General features: G+C 40.9%; 1 protein-coding gene across 4 annotated transcripts in view; it reads right to left on the bottom strand.

Annotated features, from left to right (window-relative positions):
- Window positions 1-27764, bottom strand: part of MTA3 (metastasis associated 1 family member 3) — a 228903-nt gene that overhangs the window by 48739 nt on the left and 152400 nt on the right. For all 4 annotated transcript variants that reach the window (XM_045011460.1, XM_045011463.1, XM_045011461.1 and 1 more), the window contains 3 exons: window positions 26833-27055; window positions 12495-12581; window positions 5163-5309 (listed from right to left, as the gene is read on the bottom strand). In XM_045011460.1, coding sequence (XP_044867395.1) covers window positions 5163-5309; window positions 12495-12581; window positions 26833-27055 — 457 coding nt within the window. The remainder of the gene's footprint in view (window positions 1-5162; window positions 5310-12494; window positions 12582-26832; window positions 27056-27764) is intronic.

Genomic DNA, 27764 nt, shown 5'->3' with positions numbered 1-27764 from the left:
GCCTGTGTATGAAAACCTGGGAAACCCAAGCTGCAAAGCAAAGGCAGCTAGTGCCTCAAGAATCTGCCAGCCTGTTTATCACTTAGGGTGAGAATTTGCTAATTCATATCCTACCTATCTAGTATATTTAGCTTGTGATATACTTTGACCCCCAGATCCCTTTCTGCAGTACTCTTTCCTAGGCAGTCATTTCCATTTTCTATGTGTGCACCTGACGGTTCCTTCCTAAGTGGAGTACTTCGCATTTGCCCTTATTGAATTTCATCCTACTTACTTCAGATCATTTCTCCCATTTGTCCAGATCATTTTGAATTTTAATCCTATCCTCCAAAGCACTTGTAAGCCCTCCCAGCATGGTATCGTCCACAGACTTTATAAGTTTACTCTCTATGCCATTATCTAAATCATCAGTGAAGATATTGAAGACAGCTGGACCCAGAACTGATCCCTTTAGGACCCCACTCGATATGCCCTTCCAGCTTGACTGTGAACCACTGATAACTACTCTCTGGGAACAGTTTTCCAACCAGTTATGCAGCAACCTTATAGTAACTCCATCCAGGTTGCAGTTCCCTAGTTTGTTTATGAGAAGGTCATGTGAGACAGTAACCCTTACTAAAATCAAGATATAACACATCTACCACTTCCCCCATTCATAAGGCTTATTATCCTGGATCCAAGAAATGTGCCTTATATATGAGAGACTTAAGAAGCTCAATGTATTTAATTTATCCAAGAGAAGGTTAAGAGGCGACTTGATCCCAGAATACCAGTACCTAGAGGGGAAGAGACTTCTGATAGTAAAGGGCTCTTTAATCTAGCAGAAGAATGCATAATGAGATTCAATGGTTGGAAACTAGACAAATTCAGACCAGAAATAAATAGCAAATTTATTTCTAGTATAGTAAGAGTAATTAACAATTGGAATAACTTAATTAGGGATGTGATTGATTCTAAATCACATGAAGTCTTAAATGAAGACTGGGTGATCTCTTTCTGAAAGATATGCTATAGTTCTAACAGAAGTTATGAGCTTGATGCACTAATTACTGGGTAAAATTCTATTGCCTGTGTTATGCAAGAAGTCAGACTAAATGATAATAATGGTCCCTTCTGTCATTAAAACCTACCAGTCAGGAACCAGTGAAAGACACTGGAATGGAAAATATGTCAAATGCAAGATCTGTGAAATATCTGGAACACTGCAAGAAGGTTATCTATAGATCTTAGATTGTAAACCTTCCTGGACAGGGTTCTATCTCAGTCTCTCTCTGTAAGGCACTAGCACATCTCTAGGCTGCATAATAATAATGATAATATGGTAGAAAAATCCAACCCAAAGTAGCCATGATATGACACCATGACTCTCCAAAACAAACAGCAATACTCTTGATTCAGGTCTATATATCTTGTCCTTTCCAGTAACATGTTATGTAGGCCAGAATCTGTCCAGTTGCCTAACTTGGTGCAACGCCATTAATCTGATTCATCTATAATAAACTATATAATCAAGGAACCTTTTTATTGAAAACGATTTGTCTGATACAATCCACTTGAGGAAATCAGGTTTCTTCACACCACTGCTTCCTCCCCTAAGTGAGTAATATTTAAGCAAACCTACTGCAAACTGTTAGAAGAGCCAGAACAGTTTGGAGTGTTATAAAGAAGGCACAAAGGAAGGTTATCCTGGATACTGAGTTTGTGAAGTTTTAGAAAATGCCTTTTAGGCTGTCCATCAAAAGAAAAAAACAAACAAAAAAACCCAACGGATTCTGTGTACACTAATCCCTTGTGGAAATTGTTTTTCTGTCGCTACATTTGGGGCTCTTGTATATCATCAGATGCCCCAATAGCCATTCCACAGACTTCCTGGACAATGGCATGCAGAGATCTAATTAAAGAGTATGTCAGAACAGGCATTAAGATAGTTATCTTAACCGAACTCTACAGAGTACAGATGGTCACTGTAACCTAGAAATATCTGTTCTCCTTGAAATGATCTACTCCCCATCAAAAAATAATTCAAGGAAATGACCATTTAAAATTTGAGAGTTATTTTAAAATGTAGAATAAATCTTTCCACTAAAGTCCTGATTACCAATTAAGTATTGTCCCACGTAGGACACCCTAGCACAAGTAGCCATGTTGGCACTTTGTCACTCAAATGAGCTCATCAGAATGGATGGTGCTCTATGGTAGTTATTTTTCTGAGGAAGTTTACTTTGAAGAGAATATTGAGACTGTTTTAGTAAAAGAAACAAAACATATTTTGAAATGGTCTTGCTATTTATGTAGGTCCTTCTATGGACACCATCACTGTAATAATAGCCGAGTCCCCCACAAACATTAATGAATTTACTGCACAGCATTCCTGTGCTTTAGGGAAGTAACATTACCCTCATTTTACAGATGGGGACCTGAGGCAAGCATGATCAATTCTTGCTCACTGTCCCACAGGGAATCTATGACTGACTCCGGAATATAATCTAGGTCTCCTGAGACAATCAGGTGCCTTACACCAAGACCATCACTTCCTACCTCAGACTGCATTTGGCCTGTGCAGTGCACTTCACTTTAATGCATAATGCTCTTTATACTAATAAGATTCACACAGTAGTGGCCCTGCCCCACTGGATGGCACGTTTTAGCAGTTAGGTTATCTGCTGACTGTGTAGTGGCATAATTTGACTATTTGCACACTGAATTAAGGTCCAAATACGTCTCATTTATGTATACTTGCTCCAGATAAATGAATAACCAGAATATTTTATCCATTATCCATTTTTTAAGAGAGTGCTTTGTAAGTGTGGGTAAAAAAATAGGATGAAATTTTCACTGGAAAATAGACAGAATGTTGTTGTGACTTTGTAGGTGTCACTGTAATAAAAAACACTCAGGATGTTCATTACGCCGGCCCATATTTCCAGAGCAGCCTCCCTACTAACTTATGCCAAACTCCCAAATAAAATCTAAGGAAACATCTATTCTATGAAACATTCAAACTCTAATGGCCACATCCATCTCTGTGTAGATTCTGTCTTGTCTTGGTCTATCTGTTTTGGACCATCGAATTTTTGAGGCAGGGACCGTTTTGGTACCATCAATCTGCTATGCAGCACCATATTCACGTAGAGTGCAAATATTATAATGTATATAATTAATGTTTAGCAAAGAGAGGCTTTGGTAAATCTTATAATCTTCTTTAGTATATATTCAGGAGGAAATCCTATGTTTATGCATATGAACAGAGTGTACCAGCCTTCTAATAACATCTATTTCTTAAGAGCTTTTAAATGATTAACACACAGGAAGACAAAATAGGTACTAGCTCCCTCTAGAACTTGTTTTCAGGATGGTACTGGCTATCAGGTGGTGTGGATCAAACAATATATGTAGTCAAAGATGGGAGAAAAGAATTGGCCCAGATTAATAGGAGCTGGAATGGCTCTCCAGGTTAGAATACAACCTGTCAAATAGACCATAAAATACTTCTTCAATTACTTCTATGATGGCAGGGGGAGAGACTTAATGGTCTAATATCTCTTTCCAGTTCTAATATCTAGACTCTCTACGAAGAGACAATTTCCCTCCCCTCCAAAGTGCCACTTTTGAGGCCGAAAAAAAACAAAACAAAACAAAACCACAAAGTGTTTTCATATTTTTTTCCATTTGTGATTCCATAAATCCAGTTCTATATTACCTCCTCACTGCCTTTCTCAGATAAACCAAAATGAGGATTCATTATATTAGAGAGGGCAGAATTTAAGCTTCCCAGTTTCATTGCAGAATGAACTTTTATATCAACTAGCCAGTAATCTATGGTATTTGAAGATTTATGTATGTTAGTTCAAAAGTATACGGTGGAATTCTACACTGAAAGAGGACTAAAGAGGAATTATTTTATTCCACTGATCTGTTCTTCATTTGTATTCAGTCAGATCTGCTTATTTTACTGAATATAATATGCTCTATCACTTTTCACTCCTGTTAGCTAAACAGAGCCAACACAACTAAAGGAGAATGAGCTGGATTCTATTCTGACTTGGCTCATTAAGTTTCAGTTGCAGAATCTTTATGTTTATGGTGATGATGCAAACACCAGAAAGATATCATAGCAGAGTCACTTTTCAGAGTACAAGAATGCTTTAAAATAGTTCTGAGTCACCTTCATAATTATTCACAAACCTTTACAATATGTTTCCCCAATTTTCATGTCCACTCCGCTTTGCACTACAACATGAAGCAAAGCAGCTGGAAACTAGACTCAAAGGGCCACAAGGCATAAGCTGTTCTAATTTACAGAAGGAACTGGTCCTGAGCCCCAGAATCTTGGGCCACAGGATGGCTAGAAGTTATCTTTCCCTCTTCCCTACCAAATGCAACTCAGAGAATTTCAGCCAAATATTCTAACCAAATTATATACATTGTATGCATACAATAATTACAACCGTGTTTGTAAACCAACAGGAAGAGTAATCAACTCTTCTAGCTATACATAAATAAATACAATGTGGCAAAATTCAATCAAGAACATCACTGAAAAATATTTTTTCAACAACAGTGCAAAGAGTCTCCATTGTTACATTTATTTCCCTTATTTTTATTCTTTTCCTGATCTCTTAAGCAAACAGTGCAGATTACTAGGAAAAAATGCAAAAAAATAATATCAGCTTGAGGATTGCAAAACCAAAGTAATCTGTTGAGATACAGCTTAAAATCTATAGCCAGTTCCAATGCATTACGCACCACCAGTCATGGCATTTAAAACTGACAACACAAATATGCTAAATATATCTTACACAAATTTTGGTACCAGTGTACAACTCAGATCTATATTCAAAGCAGAGCAATTAATGAACAGATTCTATTCTTCCCAGTGAGTTTTTAAAACTATTACTGTGGGAAATGTGCTAACTACACGGGGCAGGAACATTCATAAAGTTGCATCTTTAGGACAATTATTATGCTTGTAGTCTGTTGCTTTATTTAGAAATTTGTGATCCATTCCTTAATATACTGTAATATACTAGTAGTGTATCTTATACTTAATTGAATATCAAAAAATTCAGTTTTCTCAGTTCACAGAAGCAATACTTGCTAGTTCACATAAAAAGATTCATAACATTTAAAAAAAAATCCCTCATACAAAATCCTTTACATACCGTCAAGTCCATTGTGATGGCTGTAGTTTCTTTTCCCCAAAATACTTCGGGATGAATGATTAGGGGTTGCGAGCAGTCGTTTCGCAGCTGGGGTTTGAAGGCTTGGCATTGACCTCACTACATTAGGTTTCATTGCAGGATGAATCTCTGTTGGGGTTGAGAAGGAAGGAGATTGTAAATATTTCATTTTAAAATGTTTTATCTACTCATTTTATCTATTAAAAGTACATTTCATTTTCCAATGAATTCAAAGTCAATTTTCCAGGTCTAGGATGGTTCCAGCAGGGGTGAAAGTAACTTACAGGACTTACCGGTACTGCCGGAGTCCTGAGGGGGCGTGGCCTCAACCGGAAGAGGCGTGGCCTCTCAAGATTTAAAGGCCCGAGATCTTTGAGCCCTTTAAATCCCGGTCCCAGCCCAGCCGCCGGAGCCGTGGGCCGGATTTAAAGAGCTCTGGGCTGCCCACAGTGGCGAGGAGCTCTGAGCCCTTTAAATCCCAGCTGCGGCCGCGGGCAGCCCAGAGCCCTTTCAATCCCTGCCATGGATTGAAAGGTCCGGTCCGGTATGGCGTACTGGCAAGAGCTTACTTTCACCTCTGGGTTCCAGGCCTAGCGTGTTTCCAAACTTTTACATAATGGTTCAGTCTCAAGTCTTTGTTATCATGGCTCTCCCTAAGGTGAAACACATCTGGTTCATTCAGGGCTGCCTGAGGTAACTATCTTGATTGTTTAACTGTGTGTGTTCAGTAGGTAGGGAAAAAGACACCTCAGCAAATTCTTTTGCAGTTTTGTGCTGGACAAAAATCACATTTGACCCTCACATTGGTGCAAACAAGCTTATAACATTTACTCGGGTAAAACCCTTACACTATGTTTTGGGTGTGTATATTATATTACAGTTGGGTCTAGTAACCGTGCATATTATTAAAGTTGCCAAAAACCTCCCATTATAAGACCCTGCTTTTAGTTGCTTATAACTTTGCCAAACTTTAGTCATTTGGACTGAAATTTTCCATGCTGAGTGTCTGCCTCGGGCAGATCTATTTTGGGGGGTGATGGGAGAGGGGTAATTTCAGCCAACACGGTTCCACTGTTTCTGAGAGAGAAGCGAAAGGAAATTACATTGTCTTCCCCACGTTAAAATTCGGATGAACTTTTCTTGAAAAGCTCTATTGCCCACATGCTTTGCAGCAGAGTCTTAAAATGTGTCAGCGTGGGGGGAGGAGCACGGCTCTGTGTCAGGAGTGAACCTTTTGCTTCCCCAGGAAAATCTGCACACATTTGCCAAGTTATCAGCCTTTGAAAAACTGCAGTTGACACATGCTCAGGAGAGACTTGTCAGGATTTGACTCGTGTTTTGAAATGTCTGTCCACACTGAGCATGCTCCAGCTGGGGCGCAGCTGCACTTTCCCTGCAATTACAGCTGCGGGCCAAGGCAGGGCACCTGAACTTAGAGCAGGCAGACGCTCCCTCTCCCGTGCTCGTAATGACTCCCCCGCTGCACCCAGACAGGCTGGAGGGGAAGCTTCCTGACTGAAATGACAAAAGCCAGACTGAGGGGGTCAGTGTGGGGAGACAAGCTGAAGGGGATAAGGAGCCTGGAGAGGGAGGACTGGAGGCTGGCAGGGCGGAGAAAAGGAAATTGGGACTAGGAGTTGGGATAGGGGGAGCCTGGGACTGGCTGGGCAAGGAGACTGGGATGAGGAGGGAAGGCACAGACTGGATGAGGAGCGTGGAAAAGGAAAACACGAGCTGGAGGGCAGGGCATGACTTGAGCCTGGGAAGAGGGAGAGAGAGATTGGATGAGGAGCTGGGGGTGGGGCGGGGACTGGCTGGAATTAGAGATGGGGACATGGGAAGAGCTGGGATGTGGGAATGGCTCAAGAAGAGGATTGGGCGGGGACTGAGACAGGAACTACAGGAGGTCAAGGCAAGGATTTGCTGGGAAAGGAGACTGGGACTGGGATGAGAAGCCTGAGGAGGGCTGGAGACTGGGACTAGCTGGGTGAGGAGCCAGGGTGGGCTAGAGACAGGAGCAGGACAAGGGCAGTTTGGAGGGAATGGTGCAGAAGGAGTCATGCTTACGGGGAATGGGCAGCAGAATCTCCCCACTAGAGATACACTCCCAGAGGCAAATTAAGGTTTCCTGGGGCCTTGGGCCAGAAGAACTGGGGTGGGGCCAGAAATGAGAGGTCCAGGGTGCGGAAGGAGGCTCTGGGATGAGGCAGGGGGTTAGAGTGCGGGGGGCGGGTGAGGGCTCCAGCTGAGGGTGCAGGCTCTGGAGTGGAGCTGGGGATGAGGAGTTAGGGAGCAGGAGGCGGCTCTGGGCTGGGGCCGAGGTGTGGGGTGCGGGCTCCGGGAGTGAGTTTGTGTGCAGGAGTGGATTCTGAGCTAGGGCCAGGGGTTGGGGCATGGGAGGGGGTTCGGGGTGTGGGCTCCAGGTGGCGCTGACCTCAGGTGGCTCCCGGCAAGCGGCCAGCATGTCTCTCCAGCTCCTAGGTGGAGGGGCGGACACAGGACTTCGTGCGCTGCCCCCACCCACAGGTGCTGCCTGCAGTTCCCAGCCAATGGGAGCTGCGAAGCCGGCGCTCGGTGTGGTGCCTGTGGGTGGGGGCAGCGTATGAAGCCAGAACCCCCCTGGCCGCCCCTCCACTTAATAGCCAGAGGGACATGCTGGCTGCTTCCTGGGAGATGCGTGGAGCCGGGCACGGAGCCTGCCTGCCACACTGGCACTGCTGCCAACCAGACTTTTAGTGGCCTGGTCAGCTGTGTTGTCAGGAACTGCCAGGGTTCCTTTTCGACCCAGCGTTCTGATCAAAAACCAGACGCCTGGCAATCCTACCCCTGTTCCACCCAGGATCCCCTCCATTCTGCCCCCCGCACTGGAGCCCCCAACCCGTTTTCTCCTTTCTGCCCCTCCCCACTGTGCCCCCAAGATGGGAGGAGCTCTGTCCCTGCACCACGCCAGGGCAGCAGTGGGGAGTGAGAGCTCCTCTAGTCCCAGGGCCCCAGCGGGGGTCCAGGTGCTGGAGCTTCCCCCACCACTCCCCGCACTTCTGTGGGGGACCAGGGTTGGGGCACTGGGGCTTCTCCTGCCTCGTGCTTCTGCCAGAGAGTGGGGTTGGGTGTGGGGGCTTCCCCTGCCATCCCATCCTGGGGGCTTCCCCCATCCTGCAGCTTCCGCCAGGAATAGGGTAGGGGTAGGGGGTGCTGGGTCTTCCCCTGTCCCACAGCTGCTGCTGGGGACGGTGTCGGGGGGATGCTGGGGCTTCCCCTGTCCGGCGGCTTCTGCCGGGGACAGGGTCGGGGGGGGACATGGGGGCTTCTCCCATCCTGCGGCTTCTGCTGGGGATGGGGGCTTCCCCATCCTGCCCAGCAGCTGAGACTCCGGGCTTCTGCCACCTGGCAGCAGATTTTTGCCGGGGCCACTGGGCATGGGCCTTATTGGCCCAGTGGCTAATCCACCACTGTACATACCTCTCCAGAGCCTGAAATGGAACCCAAGATTCCTGAGTCTCAGCCTTCCTCTGCAGCAAATGTCTGTGAAACCTTCTGGCAAAATGTCCCATGCCCCTCTAGTGCTGGTCCACAGAGGATAGCAACCCATTGTTACTGTCAGTTAATCCAGTAGCTCAAGTGGCAGAGGTCTGCATGATGGATCTAAAGGTTCTAACCCTGCTGATGACCCACGTGGGTGACAATATGATACCATATGATAGAATTTCTGTTTTTTAAAACCCTAGGAAATTACACACAATAAAAACTATGTGAAAAGAACATTACTCAGGTTCTAAAGTCAACCATGCAAAAGTTAGGAAATGCCCGAATTAAGAATGCCTGGAAAATCAATATTGGGTCACATCCTAGGGATCTCATTTAGGTCACTTGCATAGCAGCACAACACATAACCACTAAGCATGACTCATTTTATATTTCCATTTCAGAGATCAAAAGTAAGGCAAATTAATACTTCAAGCACTTATTATTAACATTTATACTGTGCTAATGCCTTGAAGCCAGCCAGGTTGGATATTGTGCTAGACACTGTATAAACATATAGGCTCAGATCCTCAAAAGTATTTAGGGTGCCTAATTGCCATTGACTTCAGTGACAGTTAAGTGCCTAATAACTTTGAGGATCTGGGCTACAGTAAATTGCAATCGTTACCCTCAAAGGGGTTATCTATCTCAGGTAACACTGCTAAGGCAATCAAAATACCAAAAATGAAAATAAATTAGGGACAATTTTTTTTAAGTTGACTCAAGTTATGAACCTAAATAAGTGACCTAATTTTCAGGAGGTACTGAGCACCTGTCACTCCAACTTATCTCTTCTCAACTACTACAGGTGCAAATGTTGAGGTCTGCCAAGTGGAAAAGCAGCTATGCATTAGTGGACAATATAAGACACTCAAGTAAGCAAGATTCACTTCAGGGATTTTTGTTCACTACACACAGTGAAAGCTAAATTGATTGCACAGGAAGGAATCCCAATCTCTCCAAGGAGGGGCCAATCTTTAATGCTTAGTCCTGCTGTGCAATACGCTCCTCAAGGAGCAAAAAAGGGATAATGGAAAGCCATGACTCAGAATGAGTGGGTAGGTGGAAGCCCTTTTGACATTCTTTCAAGGAATGAAGAGAAAAAACGATCTCCTATGAGGCATAACTAACTGTGTTCTAACAAATATTGGATGGAATGGTTTGGAAAAATGAAAAGCAGACCTCTGAGATATGGCATGGGATGAATTTTAGAAGCAAAACAACCACAGATTGTATAAGGTCAGACTTTATTTTATTCAAATATGCACACTAAGCAACACTAAAAGCCACCTACTAGCCACCTTCTGTGGAGCTATTTCATCTGTTGTACTGTTCAGATTTGTAATTGAAACAAACAAATTGGCAAAAGTGAAACAGAGCGAATATTTTCATAATTAATCTTTTCATAATAATTTCATCATTTTCACTCTGCAGGCCCACTTTCAGGGAGATAATACTTCATGGGAATATGTTGTCCTCTGTTTTCCCAAATAGGCCCAGGTAATTCAACTCATCATAAGAAACTAGATCGCTTAAGGTTGAATTTGCAGCTATTTAGGGAACAAGCAGCTGTGTTTTTCCCTTGATAAGCATAAGGCCACTACTGAGGGACGAGAATACATGTTTTTGGACTTTTGAGGCCAAAAGATGTCCAGATTAATAAATAACATCTGCCCAGGACTCTTTCTAAAAGTTCCTATTTGTCAGTTTTAGACTTCAGTTTATTAATACTGGGAAAAATCTTGAGACTTTTATTATTTATTTTGTGTAGATAGATAGATAGATAGATAGATAGATAGATAGATAGATAGATAGATAGATAGATTTCAATGAATACCGTGGGTTGATTTCCGCTGTCAGTTACACCTGTGTAAATCGAGAGTAACACCATTGGCTTCATAGCATTACTTCAGATTTACACGGGGGTAATATTTGGCTCACTCTTTGTTGCTCTGCTTATTCTTAATGCTTATCTGTACTTCCTTGCGCCTCTAAGAATCAGATTGATGTCTTTATATGGAATGGTATAGCTCAAAGGGCTTTCCCTATCTCTGTAATGAATGCATAAATATTTAATTGCCATCAGTGGCCCCTTTTGAAGATGACAGTTTTTGATTTATTAATATTGAGCTAAAAATACTGGAATCTCCTTCATCCCCTTCTCTCCAGTACCCCCTTCTTCCACTTTTTCTTCCTAGGAACTGTGATCCAAATATGTCATAAAATGCTGATATAGTCTCTTTCCTGTTTTTGTACTGGATAACATCACATCATTCTAAGCAGGTTTGTAGATTAGAAAAAATTGGTAACATCGTAGAATGGAATTCTGAAAAGTGCTCAGCATTGGCCTAACTCTGCTCCCTTTCAAGACCACCATCGAGTGATTTTGAAAATGTCACCACTGAGGTATCAGAGTGGTAGCCTTGTTAGTCTGTATCCCCAAAAACAATGAAGAGTCTGGTGGCACCTTAAAGACTAACAGATTTATTTGGGCATAAGCTTTCATGGATAAAAACCCACTTCTTCAGATGCATGGAGTGAAAATTACAGATACAAGCATAAGTATATTGGCACATAAAGAGAAGGGAAGTGGAGAACCAGTGATGACAAGGCCAATTCAGTCAGAGTCCACTCACAATAATTGATGAGAAGGTGTCAATACCAAAAGAGGGAAAATTGCTTCTGTAGTGAGCCAGCCACTCCCAGTCCCTATTCAAGCCCAAATTAAAAGTTTTAAGTTTGCAAATGAATTGTAGCTGTGCAGTTTCTCTTTGAAGTCTTCCTCCCCAACCTGAAGCCCCCAACCTGAAGCAAATACTCACCAGCAACTACACACCACACCAGCCCAGGAGCCAATCTCTGTGACAAACCCTGTTGTTTACTCTGTCCCTATATCTACTCTAGCGACACCATCATAGGACCCAACCACATCAGCCACACCATCAGGGGCTCATTCACCTGCGCATCTACTAATGTGATATAGGCCATCATGTGCCAGCAATGCCTCTCTGCCATGTACATTGGCCAAACCAGACAGACTCTACGTAAAACCATTAATGGACACAAATCAGACATCAGGAATGGTAACATACAAAGCCAGTAGGAGAACACTTCAATCTCCCTGGACATTCAATAACAGATTTAAAAGTAGCCATCCTTGAACAAAAAAACTTCAAAAACTGAGTTACAATTCATATGCAAACTTAACACCATTAATTTGGGCTTGAATAGGGCCTGGGAGTGGCTGGCTCACCACAAAAGTAATTTTCCCTCCCTCGATATTGACACCTCTTAATCAATTATTGGGAGTGGACCACATCCATCCTGACTGAACTGGCCTTGTCATCACTGGTTCTCCACTTGTGAAGTAACTCCCTTCTTTTCATGTGCCAATATATTTATGCCTATATATGTAATTTTCACTCCATGCATCTGAAGAAGTGGTTTTTTTACCTAGGAAAGCTTATGTCCAAATAAATCTGTTAGTTTTTAAGGTGCCACTGGACAACTCATTACCACTGAGGTAAAAATTATTAAAAAAAAAAATCAGATTGCCAGATTATTTTTCACATGCTAAATATGCCATTTTACACCGATGACTAAAGGCGTTCTAACTAAATATTGCAAGCTCAAACAATTAGAATAGCACATCTGAGCTTTTAATAATGTATTTTCTTATTCATACTGTTGCAATGTTGTTATGAATTCCCTTATTGGTGAGTAGGATTTTTAAATACTGTTAAAGTATTGACATCTCACTTTACTCACTTTCCTCAAAGGGAAAATACTCACCTAAATACCCGATGATACAAGACAGTGGTTTTCTAGTGCTTTTGATCTTCAGAGGACTTCCAACTATTTCACAATGTCGGTCTGCATCTGAGGATAAAAAAATTTAGAGAGTTTAAAAAAATAATTTAATTTTAATAGGCTAGTTCACAAATTACATAAATAATTATGGTACATCAGTACATTTCCTCTATGTATTCTTAGTATGACATATTACTGACTAAAAAAAAAAGTTCTTTTTATCTTGTATTCCTCTGATGCACACATACTAAAGACTAGGATGCAACATCAGGACATATGCTCATGTATGTAAACATGAAAAGATAATATTTGTGAGAACCTATTTTTAGTACACCGGGTGGCTACAAAATCTTTTGGAAAATGACCAAAACTCTTTGCAAAAGAAAACATCATGAAGATGAAAAAGTGATTTTTAAAAAAATGAATAAAAATAACAACAAAAACAGTCCTGGGCATTAACAGATACCTCTAATGGTCTAATTAAACAGAAAGCCTCATTGCATTAGTTTTTTACAGGCTTGTCTGGCTCTGAAATTAACTGTGAGAAAGGATCATTATTTAAGATTTGGAACTAAATACTCTGCCTACGCTACCCCGGTAATGTGGTGTTATATATCGTTCCTAGTAAGTAAAATGTAACAGTGTAGGTGATTATTACAAGGATAATCTTAAAATAAATCTGCTATAACAAGTTCCCAATAATGATATTTATCAACAGAAAAACGTATCTTTCATAAATAGAAACTATGGGTTAAATCCTGGCTGCAAAGAAGTCAATGGGAATTTTGCCATTGACTTCAATCATGCCAGGATTTCATCATTATTATATTACATATTTTTACCTCAGTTTGCACTTTTGAGAAGGGCCTTCAGCTGTATTCATTATATTCTGCATTTTTTGTGTACCCTATATCAAAGTCATTAGATGGGATGTTTGAATTTACCTCGTTTCAGACAGAGGACTTCATCCATCAGTCAGAACAGAATCATGCAGGAGGTTTATTAGCTCATAAAAGTACTCATCAGACCGCTCATAACCTACTGTAAGAAGTTTCAGGCAGAGAAAAAAATAAAGTACTCAGCACAGATATCCCAAGTGTTGCATAATTAGCTGTCACAGGATGAGGAATGGGATTCAAAACTCATCAGCTTTTCGACAAAAGAATCAGTTATGGGGCCAATAGTATATTGGAGATTCTTTTTTTATTTCTTTTAAACTTTCTCGAGTCTTGTTGTCATTTAAATTTGACAAGAATACAGATGAACAGTTTTACCATTGACTTGAATGAATGGAAGCCAAATACATCGTTTTTTAAAAATAGTTGGAAAGACTGATTGGTCTCTTTTCCAGTTGCACTAGGAATAATCATATGGTGCTTTCAGTGTGCCCCATGTAAAGGTATATCATATAGTTCAAAAGTAGGCTAATTTCTGCATACTTTGCACATCCCAAACTCCCACTGCTTCTTACACAAACACATATTATATGCAGGTACATACACCAACAAACACAATATATATCTACACATACATGTGTGTGATCCAATCTGCTAAAAATAGGGATTCGAGCATCAGACTCCAAAATTCAACCATTTATCCAGTCTCTACTTTGCCTCTGCCTTGTGTTTAGTTTTTAAATAAAGAATTCCTTCCTATTCATTTTATCCCAGTACGAAATGACAAACACACACAAACACCCTTGTGGTCAGGAGTACCATATGGGTCAATTTATATTTGAGAAAAAGAAAGGTGAAATTGCACCTTCCAGAGATTTGTAATTTCATACGCAAGTTCCCTGCAATCCTATGAAAAATTCACATGGTGCTTTGCCAGATCAATAACAGCTGCAGCATTTATTTTCAAACTTTGATTTTTCATAAAGGTAAGTTCACAACCTTTTTTAAACAAATAACCATTATGAAGATTTTATAGCCTAAAATATATTAAGCAGCATACACGGAGAAATGAAATGATTATATTCTCTGTGCTCCTACTGCAAGTTTCATTAGACAGCTGATATCTGAGAAGCTCAAAGGCTCGAGATCTCAAATACTCTAAAAGCCAAGTACACAGAGTACTTTATATTAAACTACAAATACTCTTCTCAGTGAAAAAATGCATTAGGACTAACTCAGCGAACATTATTAAGTAACTTAAAACTGTTACACTTGAGATATTTTAAATGAGAGAAGAGAAAGATGTTTCTCCATTGACTCCCTTAGTAGGATAAACACAGTAGATATTTTACAGCTACTTTGGGGAGGGGAAGCAGCCACTGTGAAGTAACCTGTGAGATAAATTTTGCATTTTCTGTAAAATGTCATTGAATCAGGGGAAGGAAGTCATGTACCAGACTGTGGACACGGGTCTGAAACACAGCCCAACTACAGGACTGTGGTCATACTGCTTGACCACCACAGAGAGGCAGTGGGTGCAGCAGAACAGCCTTTTCCTAAAACAGTCAAAATCGTTTTAAAAACAGTATTCTATATAGTTACCTCTCACAGTATAGGCATATGCTGCTGATTCCCTGCTGCTCTGTTCCCGAATCATGGATTTCTGGTTAAGCTGTGTAAAATACTGAACTCAAAAGCCAACTGTTTGTAAACGGCATTTATTGCTGACATGTTTAACACTCATCTTTCAAAAATGCCTACCTGTTCCTTGTCAAGAAGTTGGGCAGGATCCAGGAAGAGGGCTGCTGGGGTTGTCAGAGAAATCAGTCGATCTTTTAAAGGTATGTCTGGACTTTTGAAGTTTACAAGGGAGGTTGATCCTGCAACATGCGCTTAACTTTACAAACTGGGGGGCTGATCCTGTTCCCATTGTAGTTAACTGCAGAACTCTCATTTGACTTCATTGGTGCATGATCAAGCCTTAGTAGTGGTCTCAGAGAAGTAATTGGGATTATTACCACCGTGAAATCCTGGCCCCAATGAAGTCAATGGGAATCTCACACTGGGGCCAGAATTTCACCCCTACCCTGTTAAGCATGTGCATAAGTCTTTGCTGGATTGGGGTCTATGTTTGTAGGAGTTTTTATTGCTATTTATGGTAATAGCGTTGTCTTTCCTACTGGAAGACAGATAGATTGATGTTTCAATAGGATTAACATTAAAGTTCACCTAGAGCCAGGTGTTCTTTTAAGGTTTGGTGAAAACCTATTAAAATACATTCGTTGAATTAGAATATTAAAAATAAAACTAAACCACAAATCCTGGTAATAAATATTTCATGATAACTGTTATGTTAGGCGCTGTCAAATTAAGAATAAAAAACCCTCATTACTAGCTACAGAATCTCATATCTACACCACCTGGTGGTTACACTTCTAACCTCACTCTGCACAAGGAAAGTTGTTACAGTAATGCAAAAGGTTCTCATTTGCGTCTCATTCAGATTCAGCCTTCTCATGCTAACAACAGCCTTAAGAAAATCTTTTTAAACTAACTCATTCACCTGTAAGGTAGTCTACAAGAAAAATGTTTGTGATTCAATGGAATCCACTTTCCAGTGCTAATGCTGCAGCTACCACATCTTCCAAAATGAATACAGCCGTATTATCCAGGAAAAGGCTTCTCAATATGCAATGGCAATGTTTGCTTCGATTCTTATTTTAAATTTCCTCAAACCACACTTTTCAATCCATTCTATTCACTGTTACAAAAAATCCTTTGAAAGTTTTCAGCCAAAACCTGTATCTTTACATCTTCTCATACCTTTATCTTATGCAAACACTGGCTGCTGAGCTGGTGCCATTGTGAGGTGTTCATTCTTTAAGGAAAAAGATCGTTTAGGGTTTATGGACTTTTTGGAGACCCAGAGAAATACATGGACTTCACAAACAAATGTAAAAAAAAAAAAAAAAAAAAAAGGTTAGGTCAAATTGTTGACCAAACCGATCTGCTCATTTAAACGGAGTTGGAAAATACTGTGTATGATCCACCTCCTTATTGCCATTTCAAAGAATGAAATATTCAAGAAGTTGTCATGTTAAACAAGAAGATTTCTTCTTTCATCCAAAAGCACTTAAAAAGCAGTGGCCTTTAAATTCCATGTAAAAGAAGTATAACTTATTTGTGTGTATATAAACTACCAGCTTTTATAAAAAAATAAAATAAAGTAGTCAGTAAAGTACTGCAAAATAAGAGATATACAGAAAAATATAAAAAGTAAGGGGATGCTTTCATTTACATTTACACAAAGGCCCCTTTTGTACTGCAGAACACTACAAAGAGGCAATCATGTAAATGAGAATAGGGCCCTCTAGCTTTAAAATAAATAAAAACCAAAATTTTCAAAAATGTCTAAAGTTAGGCACCTGAATTTCGCCCAGTGAAATATCAGGGCACTTTTATTCAGGCGGCTCACTATGGATTTAGAATATCAAGATTTGAACATTTTGGCCATAATATTAACTTTAATCCTTGCACTAGTAAGACACCCATAACATTTGAACACCAATGATTCCTGTGGGCACCAGTGACCTAAAGTCGACAGTGGTGATAAAGCCTTAAAGAGATAGAATGCAATTGTTATTCACATTGGAAATTGGCCAGGTACCAAAGCAGCCACCCCTACTCTTGTGAAAAGTGTCACAGGATGTTTCACAACAAGAAATGGTCAAGATTTTGATTGTATATGTCATCTGAAAAACAGCATCTCCAGCAGTCTGCTCCCAATCCTGCCTCCATGAACCGTGCTGGGCCGCAGGTTCAATTCAGATTCAAAGAAGAGTGCCATCAACCTGAATTACAAACCTACTTCTTTGGTTTTCCGAGAGGCCTCCCATCCAAGCACTGACCAAGTTCAATGTGCTAGTTTACGAGACCTGACAAGCTCACAAGTTGAGATGGCAAAGCTGTTGCCTGTATGTTAAAATTATATTATGATTGACCATGTCTATTGTCAGAAACACCTATTGTGAATCTCCAGAGCAGCAACATAAACAATCTTTTTCCTTAAAGAATGAACACCTCACAATGGCACCAGCTCCAGCTCAGCAGTCAGTGTTTGCGTAAGATAAAGGTATGAAAAGATGTAAAGATAACAGGTTTCGGCTGAAAATTTTCAAAGGGCATCAACGTCTAAGTTCTAGTTCCAACTAAGATTATATATAGTGCGTGATTTTTATTTCCAGCCAGAATAAGAACAGATTTACTCTTGTGATTTTCTTCTGTTCTGATTAGTGACATTGAATCTGTGCCCCCCAGAAGGCTGGGATCTGATACATGTTTTCTGTGAAGTAAGGTTTCTTTTAATCCTCAGTCCTTCCTTTATGCTCTTCGCTTAGCACTGTTCTCCACGCTCTTGAGCTTTCTATAGAGGAAATGTGGTTTCCTACCTAAGCACTAGCTAGCTCTCCTAACCTCAGTTCTTAGCACTGCATGTTGTTTGGCTGAGTGGTTTCCGACCATCCTTTGACTGAACTTTCAGTCTAAAGATCTATGAGGAAAGGCATCAGTCTAAACCGCTAGTCTTCTCTCAGTTATTTTATTATTAATTATTTGTACTACAGTAGCATCTAGATATCCTGAGATCAGGGTCCCACTGTGCTACTTAATGTTTAATACCATCTTCAGAAAGGCATCTGCTGATGTAAGGTGTGAAGTACTGACCCCACTGAGGTCAACAGCAAAACTCCCATAGTACATAACAAATAGAGCAGGTCAGGAATTCTCCAAAGAAACATTTTTGTCATTAGAAAATGCCTATGCTTTGAAACCAAAACAATCTGTGGGAGAGAGTCGGTTTTGGCAAAACTCACAATTCAAAAACATTTGAAAAAATAGTTTCTAAATTGTTGAAGTGCCCTCTTTAGAAAACATCCAAACAAAAAATTCTGGTTTTTCATTTTTAATAACTTGGAGCTTAAAAATGTCCATTTATTTATACTTTTTAAAAAGGTTAAAAACAATACAAGGTTGAAAACTGCAACAAAACATTTTGATTGACCAGATTCACACAATTTTTTGGATTATCTGTTTGTGAAAATTTTCAAGATTTCAACTCTTCCTCCTAATCTGGGACAGAAAAAATGTTCAAAAACTGGAAAATTCTTGTGGGTCATGAAAACCAATCATCTCTAGTAACAGACTCCTCCACACATTATAAAATAAAGGAAAACCAACATGCCGATGAAGGTTACCAAAATCACCTGAAACAAGAAGAGGATTCCAAAATTTACAAATGTAAAGTAATACACAAACTACACTTCACCCACCACTGACATGCAATCCAATTTGGAGTGGAACCCTGCAGCTATTTTACAGAGCCTAGTAACAACACCCAACAGTTGAGGCAGGAATTTAAAAAGACTATCCTGAGTTGAAATTTACATTAAAAAATGGAAACTGGCATTTTCAGGTCAAGTGAATCCAGATGTAGAACACATCTTTTTGAGTGCGCCCCTCTTCTTGCCCCAAAACACAAACTCAGAGAGCTGCGTAATCAGTGTCCAATTGAATTCCCTTGAATTTTCACCCAATACCAAGAAAACAATGAAAATGGCAATAACAGTCACTATAACCATCACACATAGTGGCCTTGACTCCTAAGCCTTCTGATCAGGTGAGAAAAGCCTCCTGACCATGTAGTGACGGGTCACAGAGCTGCAAGTAAATGGTTCAGACTCTTGCAGATCAAATCCTGCCCTTTCCAATTCATTTAAACTTTTGCTCTAAAACAAGCAAAGTAATTTTGTCCTCATCCCTTGCCTTCTCTGATCATTATTTTGCCTCCATACTCTGACTTCTCCTGAACATACTTTGGAACCCAGTTATTAGTTGACCATTAAAGGTTTTTGAAGCTGCATATTAAATACCAAAGAGTTACCACCCTCTGGATTCCTTTTATGCTTTGTCTCTTCCAATCATCCACATGCTAATGACATTCCACTACTACAACTGTTCTTAAGCCAGCTGCTCATCACTATTCCTGTCTGGAGAGAGTGACGGATGAGTAGTTCTTAAATCCCATGTAGACATGTTTCTCTTCTTGCAAGGTGCTCTTTGCTTTTTCTCCTCGGTTGCAAATTTGCTTCTTCCATCCTTTCGGTACCCTCAATCCTACATTCACCATAGATCTGGGAGGACAGATCTGGTACTGAGGGAAACCTCCAGGGGTTCCAGTAGGGCCACTGCATAGGACAGGTGCCCACCGTAGAACCATCACTGAAGCTTGGTGGCACGTAGGCTGGGTAGTGATGGTAGGCTTTTGGTGGTACATAAGGTTCCCCTTAAGACTCTGAGGAGGATTCTTCTCTCGGCAACCATGGTGGAGCGGTACCCACATCTGCTGCCATATGGTGCCAGGGTTCCAGGGACCAGAGGTGTGCTGGAGATCAGGATGCTGGGATCAGGTGGTGCTTGCTGGGGGACCTGGTGCCGGGAAAGTGCCTGATGCATCCTGTTCCCTCCTGCTTCTACACACTGGAGATGGTGGGTGTCCCAATGGAGTTGGCAGCACTGGAAGAGAGAGAAGGTCCCTAGATGCCTGAAAAGCCTCCAGGGTCGATGGTACTGTCAGTCCCCTGGCAATGCCATAGCTTCCTCGTGTCGGCAGAGGGTCCTACACTGGAATCAATGCCCCTCGCAGAGTCGACGGTGCTGACATGGGTCTGGGGAAAGAAAAGTGTCTCAGCATGAGTGTCACTAAACTGTCTTCTCCCTGCTTGTCTCTCTCTTCTGCACTGGCGAGCACCCTCTCTTGGTGCGCTGCTTCTTGTGCTTCTTCCTTGGCACCGGAAATGGAGAACGGTGCCTGGAAGAGCTCAGTGCCGGGGGAGCACTTCACACTGACGCTGAAGTACCTGGCACCAAATCAGAGTGGCTCAGCTCTGAGACAGATCTGAGGGAGGCTTCCATGAAGATAGCCTTCAGTCTGACGTTTCTGTCCTTTTTAGTGCAGAGTCTGAAGTCCGGACAGATCTGACACTTGTTCTTCATGTGAGTTTCACCCAGGCACTTTAAGCAGCTGGAGTGCAGGTCACTCATGAGCATAGGCACGCCACAAGAGGCACAAGAATTGAAGCCCAGGGACCAGGGCAAAGAAGTCCCTCTACGACAAGAACTAACTAATTCTATACACTAAAACTATTTGAAACTATGTACACTACACTATGATAACTATGAATGTAGAAAAAGTCCGAAGACCACCGGGAAGAAGCCTTGCTGAAGCAAGAAGGATCGTTTCAGCAACCATCATGGGCGGTCAGAAGGAACTGAGACAGTGTGTGGCCCATGGGCTCCAGAGGGCACTAGAACCAGCCCAATGGATACAACGAAGGGAGAAATCTGCATGCGGCACGCGCACACACCTCACATGGAATGGACATGAGCAAGCACTCGAAGAAGAATGAAATATATTATATATCCTTCATCTTACACTGGGGTGGAACTGATTGTGTTCTCCCTAGTTTATTTATGAAAACCCCATCAGACAAGTTGATTGTCATGACCAGCACTGTTCTATTATCCCTGACAGGAACAATGCTCCAAGACCTCAGTGAATCATTATGTTCTACCTGATGGATGCTGCACTCTTTCTGGTACCCATTTCCTGAGTTGAACTGGGACCTGAATGAACCCTTATGACATCTGACATAAGGATTACTCTGCCTGGTTCATTAATGCAATCATTAATCCAGTAAGACCTGGATTTTTGTTTCTGTGACACCACTTATTTTCCTTTATGGGGGTCTTCATCTTTATGTTAACATTCTTCTGAGATGGAGAACTTGTAACTGACAACATTCAGCCCCAGCCCTGGCCTATATCTGACTTCCCTGGAACCAATGTCTATATGCATCATGAATTGAAAATACTACAGAAACCGTACAACTCTGTATGTTTTTTGAAGCTCTCTCTCTGTCCAGACTACTGATCAGAAAAATTGCCTGGCAAGAGATAAAAGTGAATTTCCTTCTTTCATAAAGCAAATATTAATATTTCCATGACCCTGGAGGAGATCCGTGAGGCATTTTCAGATCAAACAGTAATGACTGATATTGGGGTGGGAAGAAGCTTCTATTCATATGCAAAACTTAGATGTCCGTGAGATGGTAAAATGGAAATGTGCAGATAAGCCTCCTTTAGGAACTTATTCAGATGTTTCAGACAGAGCCCTGTTCTGTTTGTTCCAAATACTCTGAGGCTAGAAATGAGATGGGAAACAGGTTGCATTGCTTCGTTCTGAAGTAGATTATGGATGATTTCATTCATATCCTGGCATTTCCATGGGTTGCTTGAAACTGGGAATGAGCCAAAGCTGTTCCTGTGATTCATTCACAGCTACATAGGGTACGCCCTCTGGACAATGTCCAGTGACCTCATTTTGACCAAAGTTATAGATAGCCATTTGCTCCCAAATGAAAAGAGCCTGGGGGGTCTAACTCCAGATAAGGCTGGTTGGGAGTTATGCAAATAGCTCTGAAGAAAATAAGGGCAGATGAGACCTCGCCTCACCTACATACCTCACTTCAACACCTTCCACTTGTTCCAGCTACCACTTGCAAAGAGGTGTTTTCTCCTGTTGTACTGCTTCAACTGGCCATATCTAATGGTCCCATTTGTCATCAAAATCTATGTCACATGACCTATATTCCTTTCTATAGCATCTGGCAGGAGCCAGGATTGTAAATCAACTTTTCCAATGACTCCGAATAGCTTCAACTTTCCATAAAATTTCCCAGGTAGCACTAAGAGAACTCATTTGCTTGAGCATCTGATCTCAAGGCCCAAACCCTCACATATTTGCATGAAACAGATTTGTATCTCACTGTCTTTTTTAGGGAGACGACCTTACATGAGGGGATTTTTAAACCGAGAGGGGCTATACTTGCAATAGTGTCTACCCACATTAGCACTGCTTGTGGAAGCATACAGACGCACTTTGGGTGACAGTTGGACACCTGTTAATTTATTTTTTCTTGTTGGCCTGATGCCACCTGAGAGCTCTGACATCGAAAGGAGGGGCTGAGGTGATGCCTGCCTGCTTATAACTGTCTGTGAAGGGTCTGGATAGCAAGGAGAACATTCTTTGAAGTAAAAGTCTCTCCCAGGTAGTAATGTTGAGTTGTCACCCACAAATAGCTACATTTACCTGTGGCAGTGATACCAGGATGAATTTGGACTGATGCTTACTGAGACACCTTCTGGCTTTATAAAACCGAAGCCAGGAGGGATAGAAAGAATAAAATGGTGAGTCACGAGGCCTTTTACTGCCTGTTTGTTCTTCCAAATCTGGGCAGCTGTCCCTCTCATCAGCTCTTGGAAACAGGAGGTGGAGGTGGGGGGGAAAGCATAGCTACCTGTAGCGGAAGCTGGGAACAAGAACCTGGACATCAGGGTACGATGACTTGTCATAGTACCTGGTGGTGATAGCCTACTGGAGCCAATCTTTACAATCCTGCCTGGCTTCTTTCCTACCCAGGAGAAGAGAAGGAGCCAACCAGTCCACTCTTCGCTGTGAGGGTGAAGTGCACTCTGCTCATAGAGCTGGCCAAGCTCCTCAGTGAGAAGCTCGATGGGTGTGTGTGTGTGTGTGTGTGAGAGAGATAAAGGCCTCTCCTATGGCTTCTCTTGGCCTACCTCAGTCCCTGAAGCCTGCAGGGGCATGAGCTGCTGCAATGCCTCAGAAGAGAAAGCAGAGTTGAGGGGACAATCTCTCCAAAAGACAAATGCAGCCCTAGGACAGAATATTAATATTTAAAGTTGCTGATTTAGAACCTGATCCTGAAAGGTGCTGGTCAACCTCCCTACTTCATAGGTAGAAGCCTTTAAGGATCACCCTTGTGCAATGCTTATTTTTCTCTAGTTTAATTTTTCACAGGAATGCATATCTAAATTCTATGGCTATTCCAAACAATTCCAAAGACAAAACTCAACAAAAGAGTTAAAAATACATTCAGTACATTTCACACACTAATACACAAAACCTTCTTGACCACCAGAAGGGAAGAGTTTGACCTGTGAACCTGACAACTACTTCTGCCTTTAGGGGCAAAAAAATCCTCACTAGAGACTGAGGAGTTCTGCCTATCTTGTGCCAATAAACCAAGACTTAGGAGTGAAGATCCTACACAGATGCTATCCTTAGCAAAATATGGCTGCTTTTACAGCTCTCAGCAAAAGCTCACCTCACCATTCACACACAGCCTACTCCCACCCTGCTTGAAAAGAAACACTGAGAGAACAGAACAGTTTAGTGGACAGTTCACAGAATTGGGAGTCAGGCAATCTACCTCCGTACCTGGCTTGCTGTATGACCCTGGGCAAATCATTTCACCTTTGCTTGCCCTCCACCCTTGTCTGTATAGACTGTAAGCTTTTTAATGTGTGTCTGTACAGTGCCTAGAAAGTGTGTCCTCTGTTGCAATTTCTAGACTACAATACACTACTACAATACAAATAAAAATAAAGTCACATGAACAGGTGAGTCTTGCAGAGCGTCAGAAGGGTCATTACATCCAAGCTTTGGCAAACCAAGATGAGAAGGCAAATTCCAGAGCCCAGGACCCCTCAGCCATTTCATGCCTTTACACCAGCAACCTGCCAATTTGGCCAGTAGGCTATTAGCTTGAGTGCCTCAGAAGATCACAACAGCTGCAGTACCGAACAAGGATGTCATTCAGTATTATAGCTGGTGACTCATTCGTGGTCAGCACAGACATTAACTGTTGCTAATCAATGTATCTATGCCCCCACATAAAAGTGAATGACATTATGGTTTCTTTCAAAAAGGATTAAACAAAGGCTCAGGAACCAGAGGCCGTTAAATTGTAAAATAAGAATCAATTAAGTGCGCTATAACAGAGAAACACATATAAGTCACTGGAAGGAAGAACAAACAACTGCAAGAAACTCAGATTTTATAGCAATTTAAAATTATGTGGCCTATTTGTTATTAGATAAGATTTAATGATGCGCAACACAGTTCCATGGACAAGCAATCCATGGATGAGGAGTATGATGCTCTTCTATGCACAGAAGATATTGTTGGAGAAATACAATATAAAAACAATATTACACATACACTCTGAGTCCCACTATATCAAATTATTTGATGGTTTTTTAATCCTTTTTAAAAAACAATCAGTTACTGTGGGGATTTTTAATCTGTTTCAGGGCCAATTGGGGTGACAGAATACAACGGACAGCATGTAGATGCAATTTTTCCTTCAGGTAAAAACAAAAACTAATGTCAGTGTTTATAAAAAAGATCTTTCAGGTCATGATTTTAATTTGTAATGACACTTTTTAAGTTAAAAGAACAAAGAGAAAGCACTCAAAGCGCTGTTAGTCTGATGGAAGAATGACTATTTCCTTTTCAAAAGTGCTTTTCATTTCCTTTGTTTTAAAAATTTGAATTGTGTATGAAGTAACGTCCTTTCTAGGATGATGATTAACGGTCAGCTGAAGCATTTTGTTTTGTTTCTTCAAACAAGAAGAAATTCTACAGCTCCTCTTAAATCCACAAACTAGGGGATAAAATCAGAAAAAGGAGGGATAAAGGTTCAAGGTTCTCTATCAAAAGTGAATCCAATTCTACAGCTAATTCTCCCACCCACCCCCATGAGCTAATTCTCTTGCCAATTTACACCAATTTTAAAAGAGACATTTTTTCCTCTCATCAATGAGTTGTTATTCTACTGGTCTTGAATCTTTCAAGTGATTTGCTATAATCTGTATTAAGGATAACAAATTTAAACACATTTCAGCCTTCTTCTGCCTCTCCTACCAAAATTGAAGCACAGAGCTAAATCATTCTTGCTTTACTTACACAATGGATGCATGTTTCTCCTCTTAAAATGTTTTTAACTCCATTGACTTTAGTGGAGTGTCTCCTTATTTACACCAGTTTAAGGAAAAGGAGATTCTGGCCCAATGAGACTTGCATGAGTAAAGCAAACAGAATTTGTTGCTTAGGCTCAATCATGCAAACACTTACCCAGGTGAGTAACTTTACTCCCATGAGCAGTATTATCAAGTTATGGATGTTTGCATGGTTGGATCCTGTTGGAGTGTGGGCAATGGAGAGGAAGTGAAAATAATCCAAGAATTGATTTAAACCCATGATTTCTTTATCATGAAGAGTAATACATTAACATCCCAATGTAGAACCCCAGGGGAAAATTATTCCTTATTTTTGCCTTAATCCAGTAACTATACTTATAAAATCAGTTCTAATTCTGAAAATTTTTATCTTCAATAATAACGTAAGTAACAATGTCCTAGCATGGTTGACCTAATCTTGTTAACTCTTTCTCTGCTAGATCTGATGTTATGTGAGATGATGTGGTAGTGCATTCCATACTGGTGCACCAAATGCAAGCTTTGAAGATACCGTCCCATGGAAGTTGAGAAAGTTAGTCATGTGGTATCTGCATTAAATTATACATTTAGGACATGATCAAAAGCTCAGTGAAGTATCCAATAACTTCAGTGGATGTTGGATTGGGCTCTAAACACACAGGAGCATACAGAAGCCATTAATTTACTACCTTTTCATTTGTAACATTTCTCAGCCATTTCTCATATTTTCACCTCCAAAAACTATTTAAGTTTACTCTGGCTAAATATGCTTTCATTAAGTTACTAATGCAGCAAGGTTTTTATATTTTTTTGTTTTACAAGAACACAGCAAAAGCACAAAAACAGTATGGAAATATGTGTAAAACTAAAATTTAAGAATGGATGAAAGAAGTAAAACTTTGGTGAAACAGTAAGTGTGGCCATCATGATCTTTAGAGGATAAAAATATTAAGTGGACATAAAAGGCACAGATTCTGCTATCCTTATTTATGCGATGAGCAGAACCGTACTCCTTTAATAGTCCCATTGAAATCAAATTGTGTAAGGGTAGCAGAATCTAGCCCTGTATCTTTAGCTGTGAAAAGCAAAAAATAAATGCTTTAAAAGCAAACTCATATTTCACTGTACCTTGTAGGAAATATGGCTTGTGTGTTACAGAACATGAACACCAGTTTCCCATAAGATTTGCTGATACTAGCAAAAACAGTTTATGACAGTATGTGATATAGGTGGATGAGAAGATGATGCTCTTTCTTAATCCATTTGCAATACCCCCTTTTCAATTCCCATTTCATTCATAAAACTGGCTTGAAATCTTTCCTCAATAGATAGCCTTTGTCTAAATTTGTTGGTGATACACTGGACAAATGTAAACTTAGATCTTGGGGGGAAAAAATAAAACAAAAGAGTTGTAGACAAGAAATGTTTATTGAAAAAGAAAATAAAATGAAAGACAGAAAATGGTTGGAAGCACAGCACATTAAGCTAGGAATTAAAAAACATCTTACATTCTGCCCTAATGGCAGCACAGTTAATAGGGACAAAGGGACGTCTTGCTGCCTGCCGCAACCGGAGCGTATTTTTGCAGACCTGACGGGCAAGTTTTGTCAAACACGTCGTGTGAAGGAAGAAAGCTTGGCGCGTTTTCACTGCAGACTTTGGACTACCAGTATTACGGACTGGTGTACCCTGCGTAGCCTGGCGTGACATATGAGTTCTAATACGCGGATCCTGTAAAAAATCATAAAATACACACAACTAAAACGCAACAAAAAACAAGCACAACAGTCTCAAACAGCTACCAAAAATCCCATTACCAATGGTGAAATATAACAAAAGACATCTAAGATTCTTTAGTAAAATGACCAAAATTGAAAGAGAAATGAAGAAATTAGCATATTTTCCTACACAATTGAAGAAAAAACATTGTAGGTCATTTCCCTTGTATTTACGCATCAGAAATAACCACGCAGAATTCACCCAAAGTTTGGAGAAGTCCAGAGGACTAACCATAGGAATATGTAATACCATATAAAAAGATTTGAGTTTTGGCATTTGATTGATAAGGTGACACTGATCACCCACCAGAGATGCATGAAGGACATTTTTTTATTTAGGACCCCAGTCACAAGGAAAGTTGAAGGGTGAAATTCACCTCTGCAGAAAGACAGCTCAAGGCCTATGCATCACTCATTAAAGACTTCAAAATTAGGCTTCAGTAATGCATAAATCTTGTGCTGGATCTCTGCTGAGATGTGACTTTCACTCAGGTTCCACTGAGTACAGTGGGACGGATTTTGCAAGGGAGTAACTTTATACAAAGGAGTAAATGTTTGCTGCCCTGGTCGTTTAGATTGTGAAACATATGGGCCAGTAAAACACTATGTCTCACTCTATGCTTTGTAAAGCACTGAGCACAGTCAAACCTGAAATAAATATT

This window comes from Mauremys mutica, chromosome 3 (assembly GCF_020497125.1).
Source record: "Mauremys mutica isolate MM-2020 ecotype Southern chromosome 3, ASM2049712v1, whole genome shotgun sequence".
NCBI classification, from domain to species: Eukaryota; Metazoa; Chordata; order Testudines; family Geoemydidae; genus Mauremys; species Mauremys mutica.
This window is presented reverse-complemented; position numbering and strand designations above follow the sequence as displayed.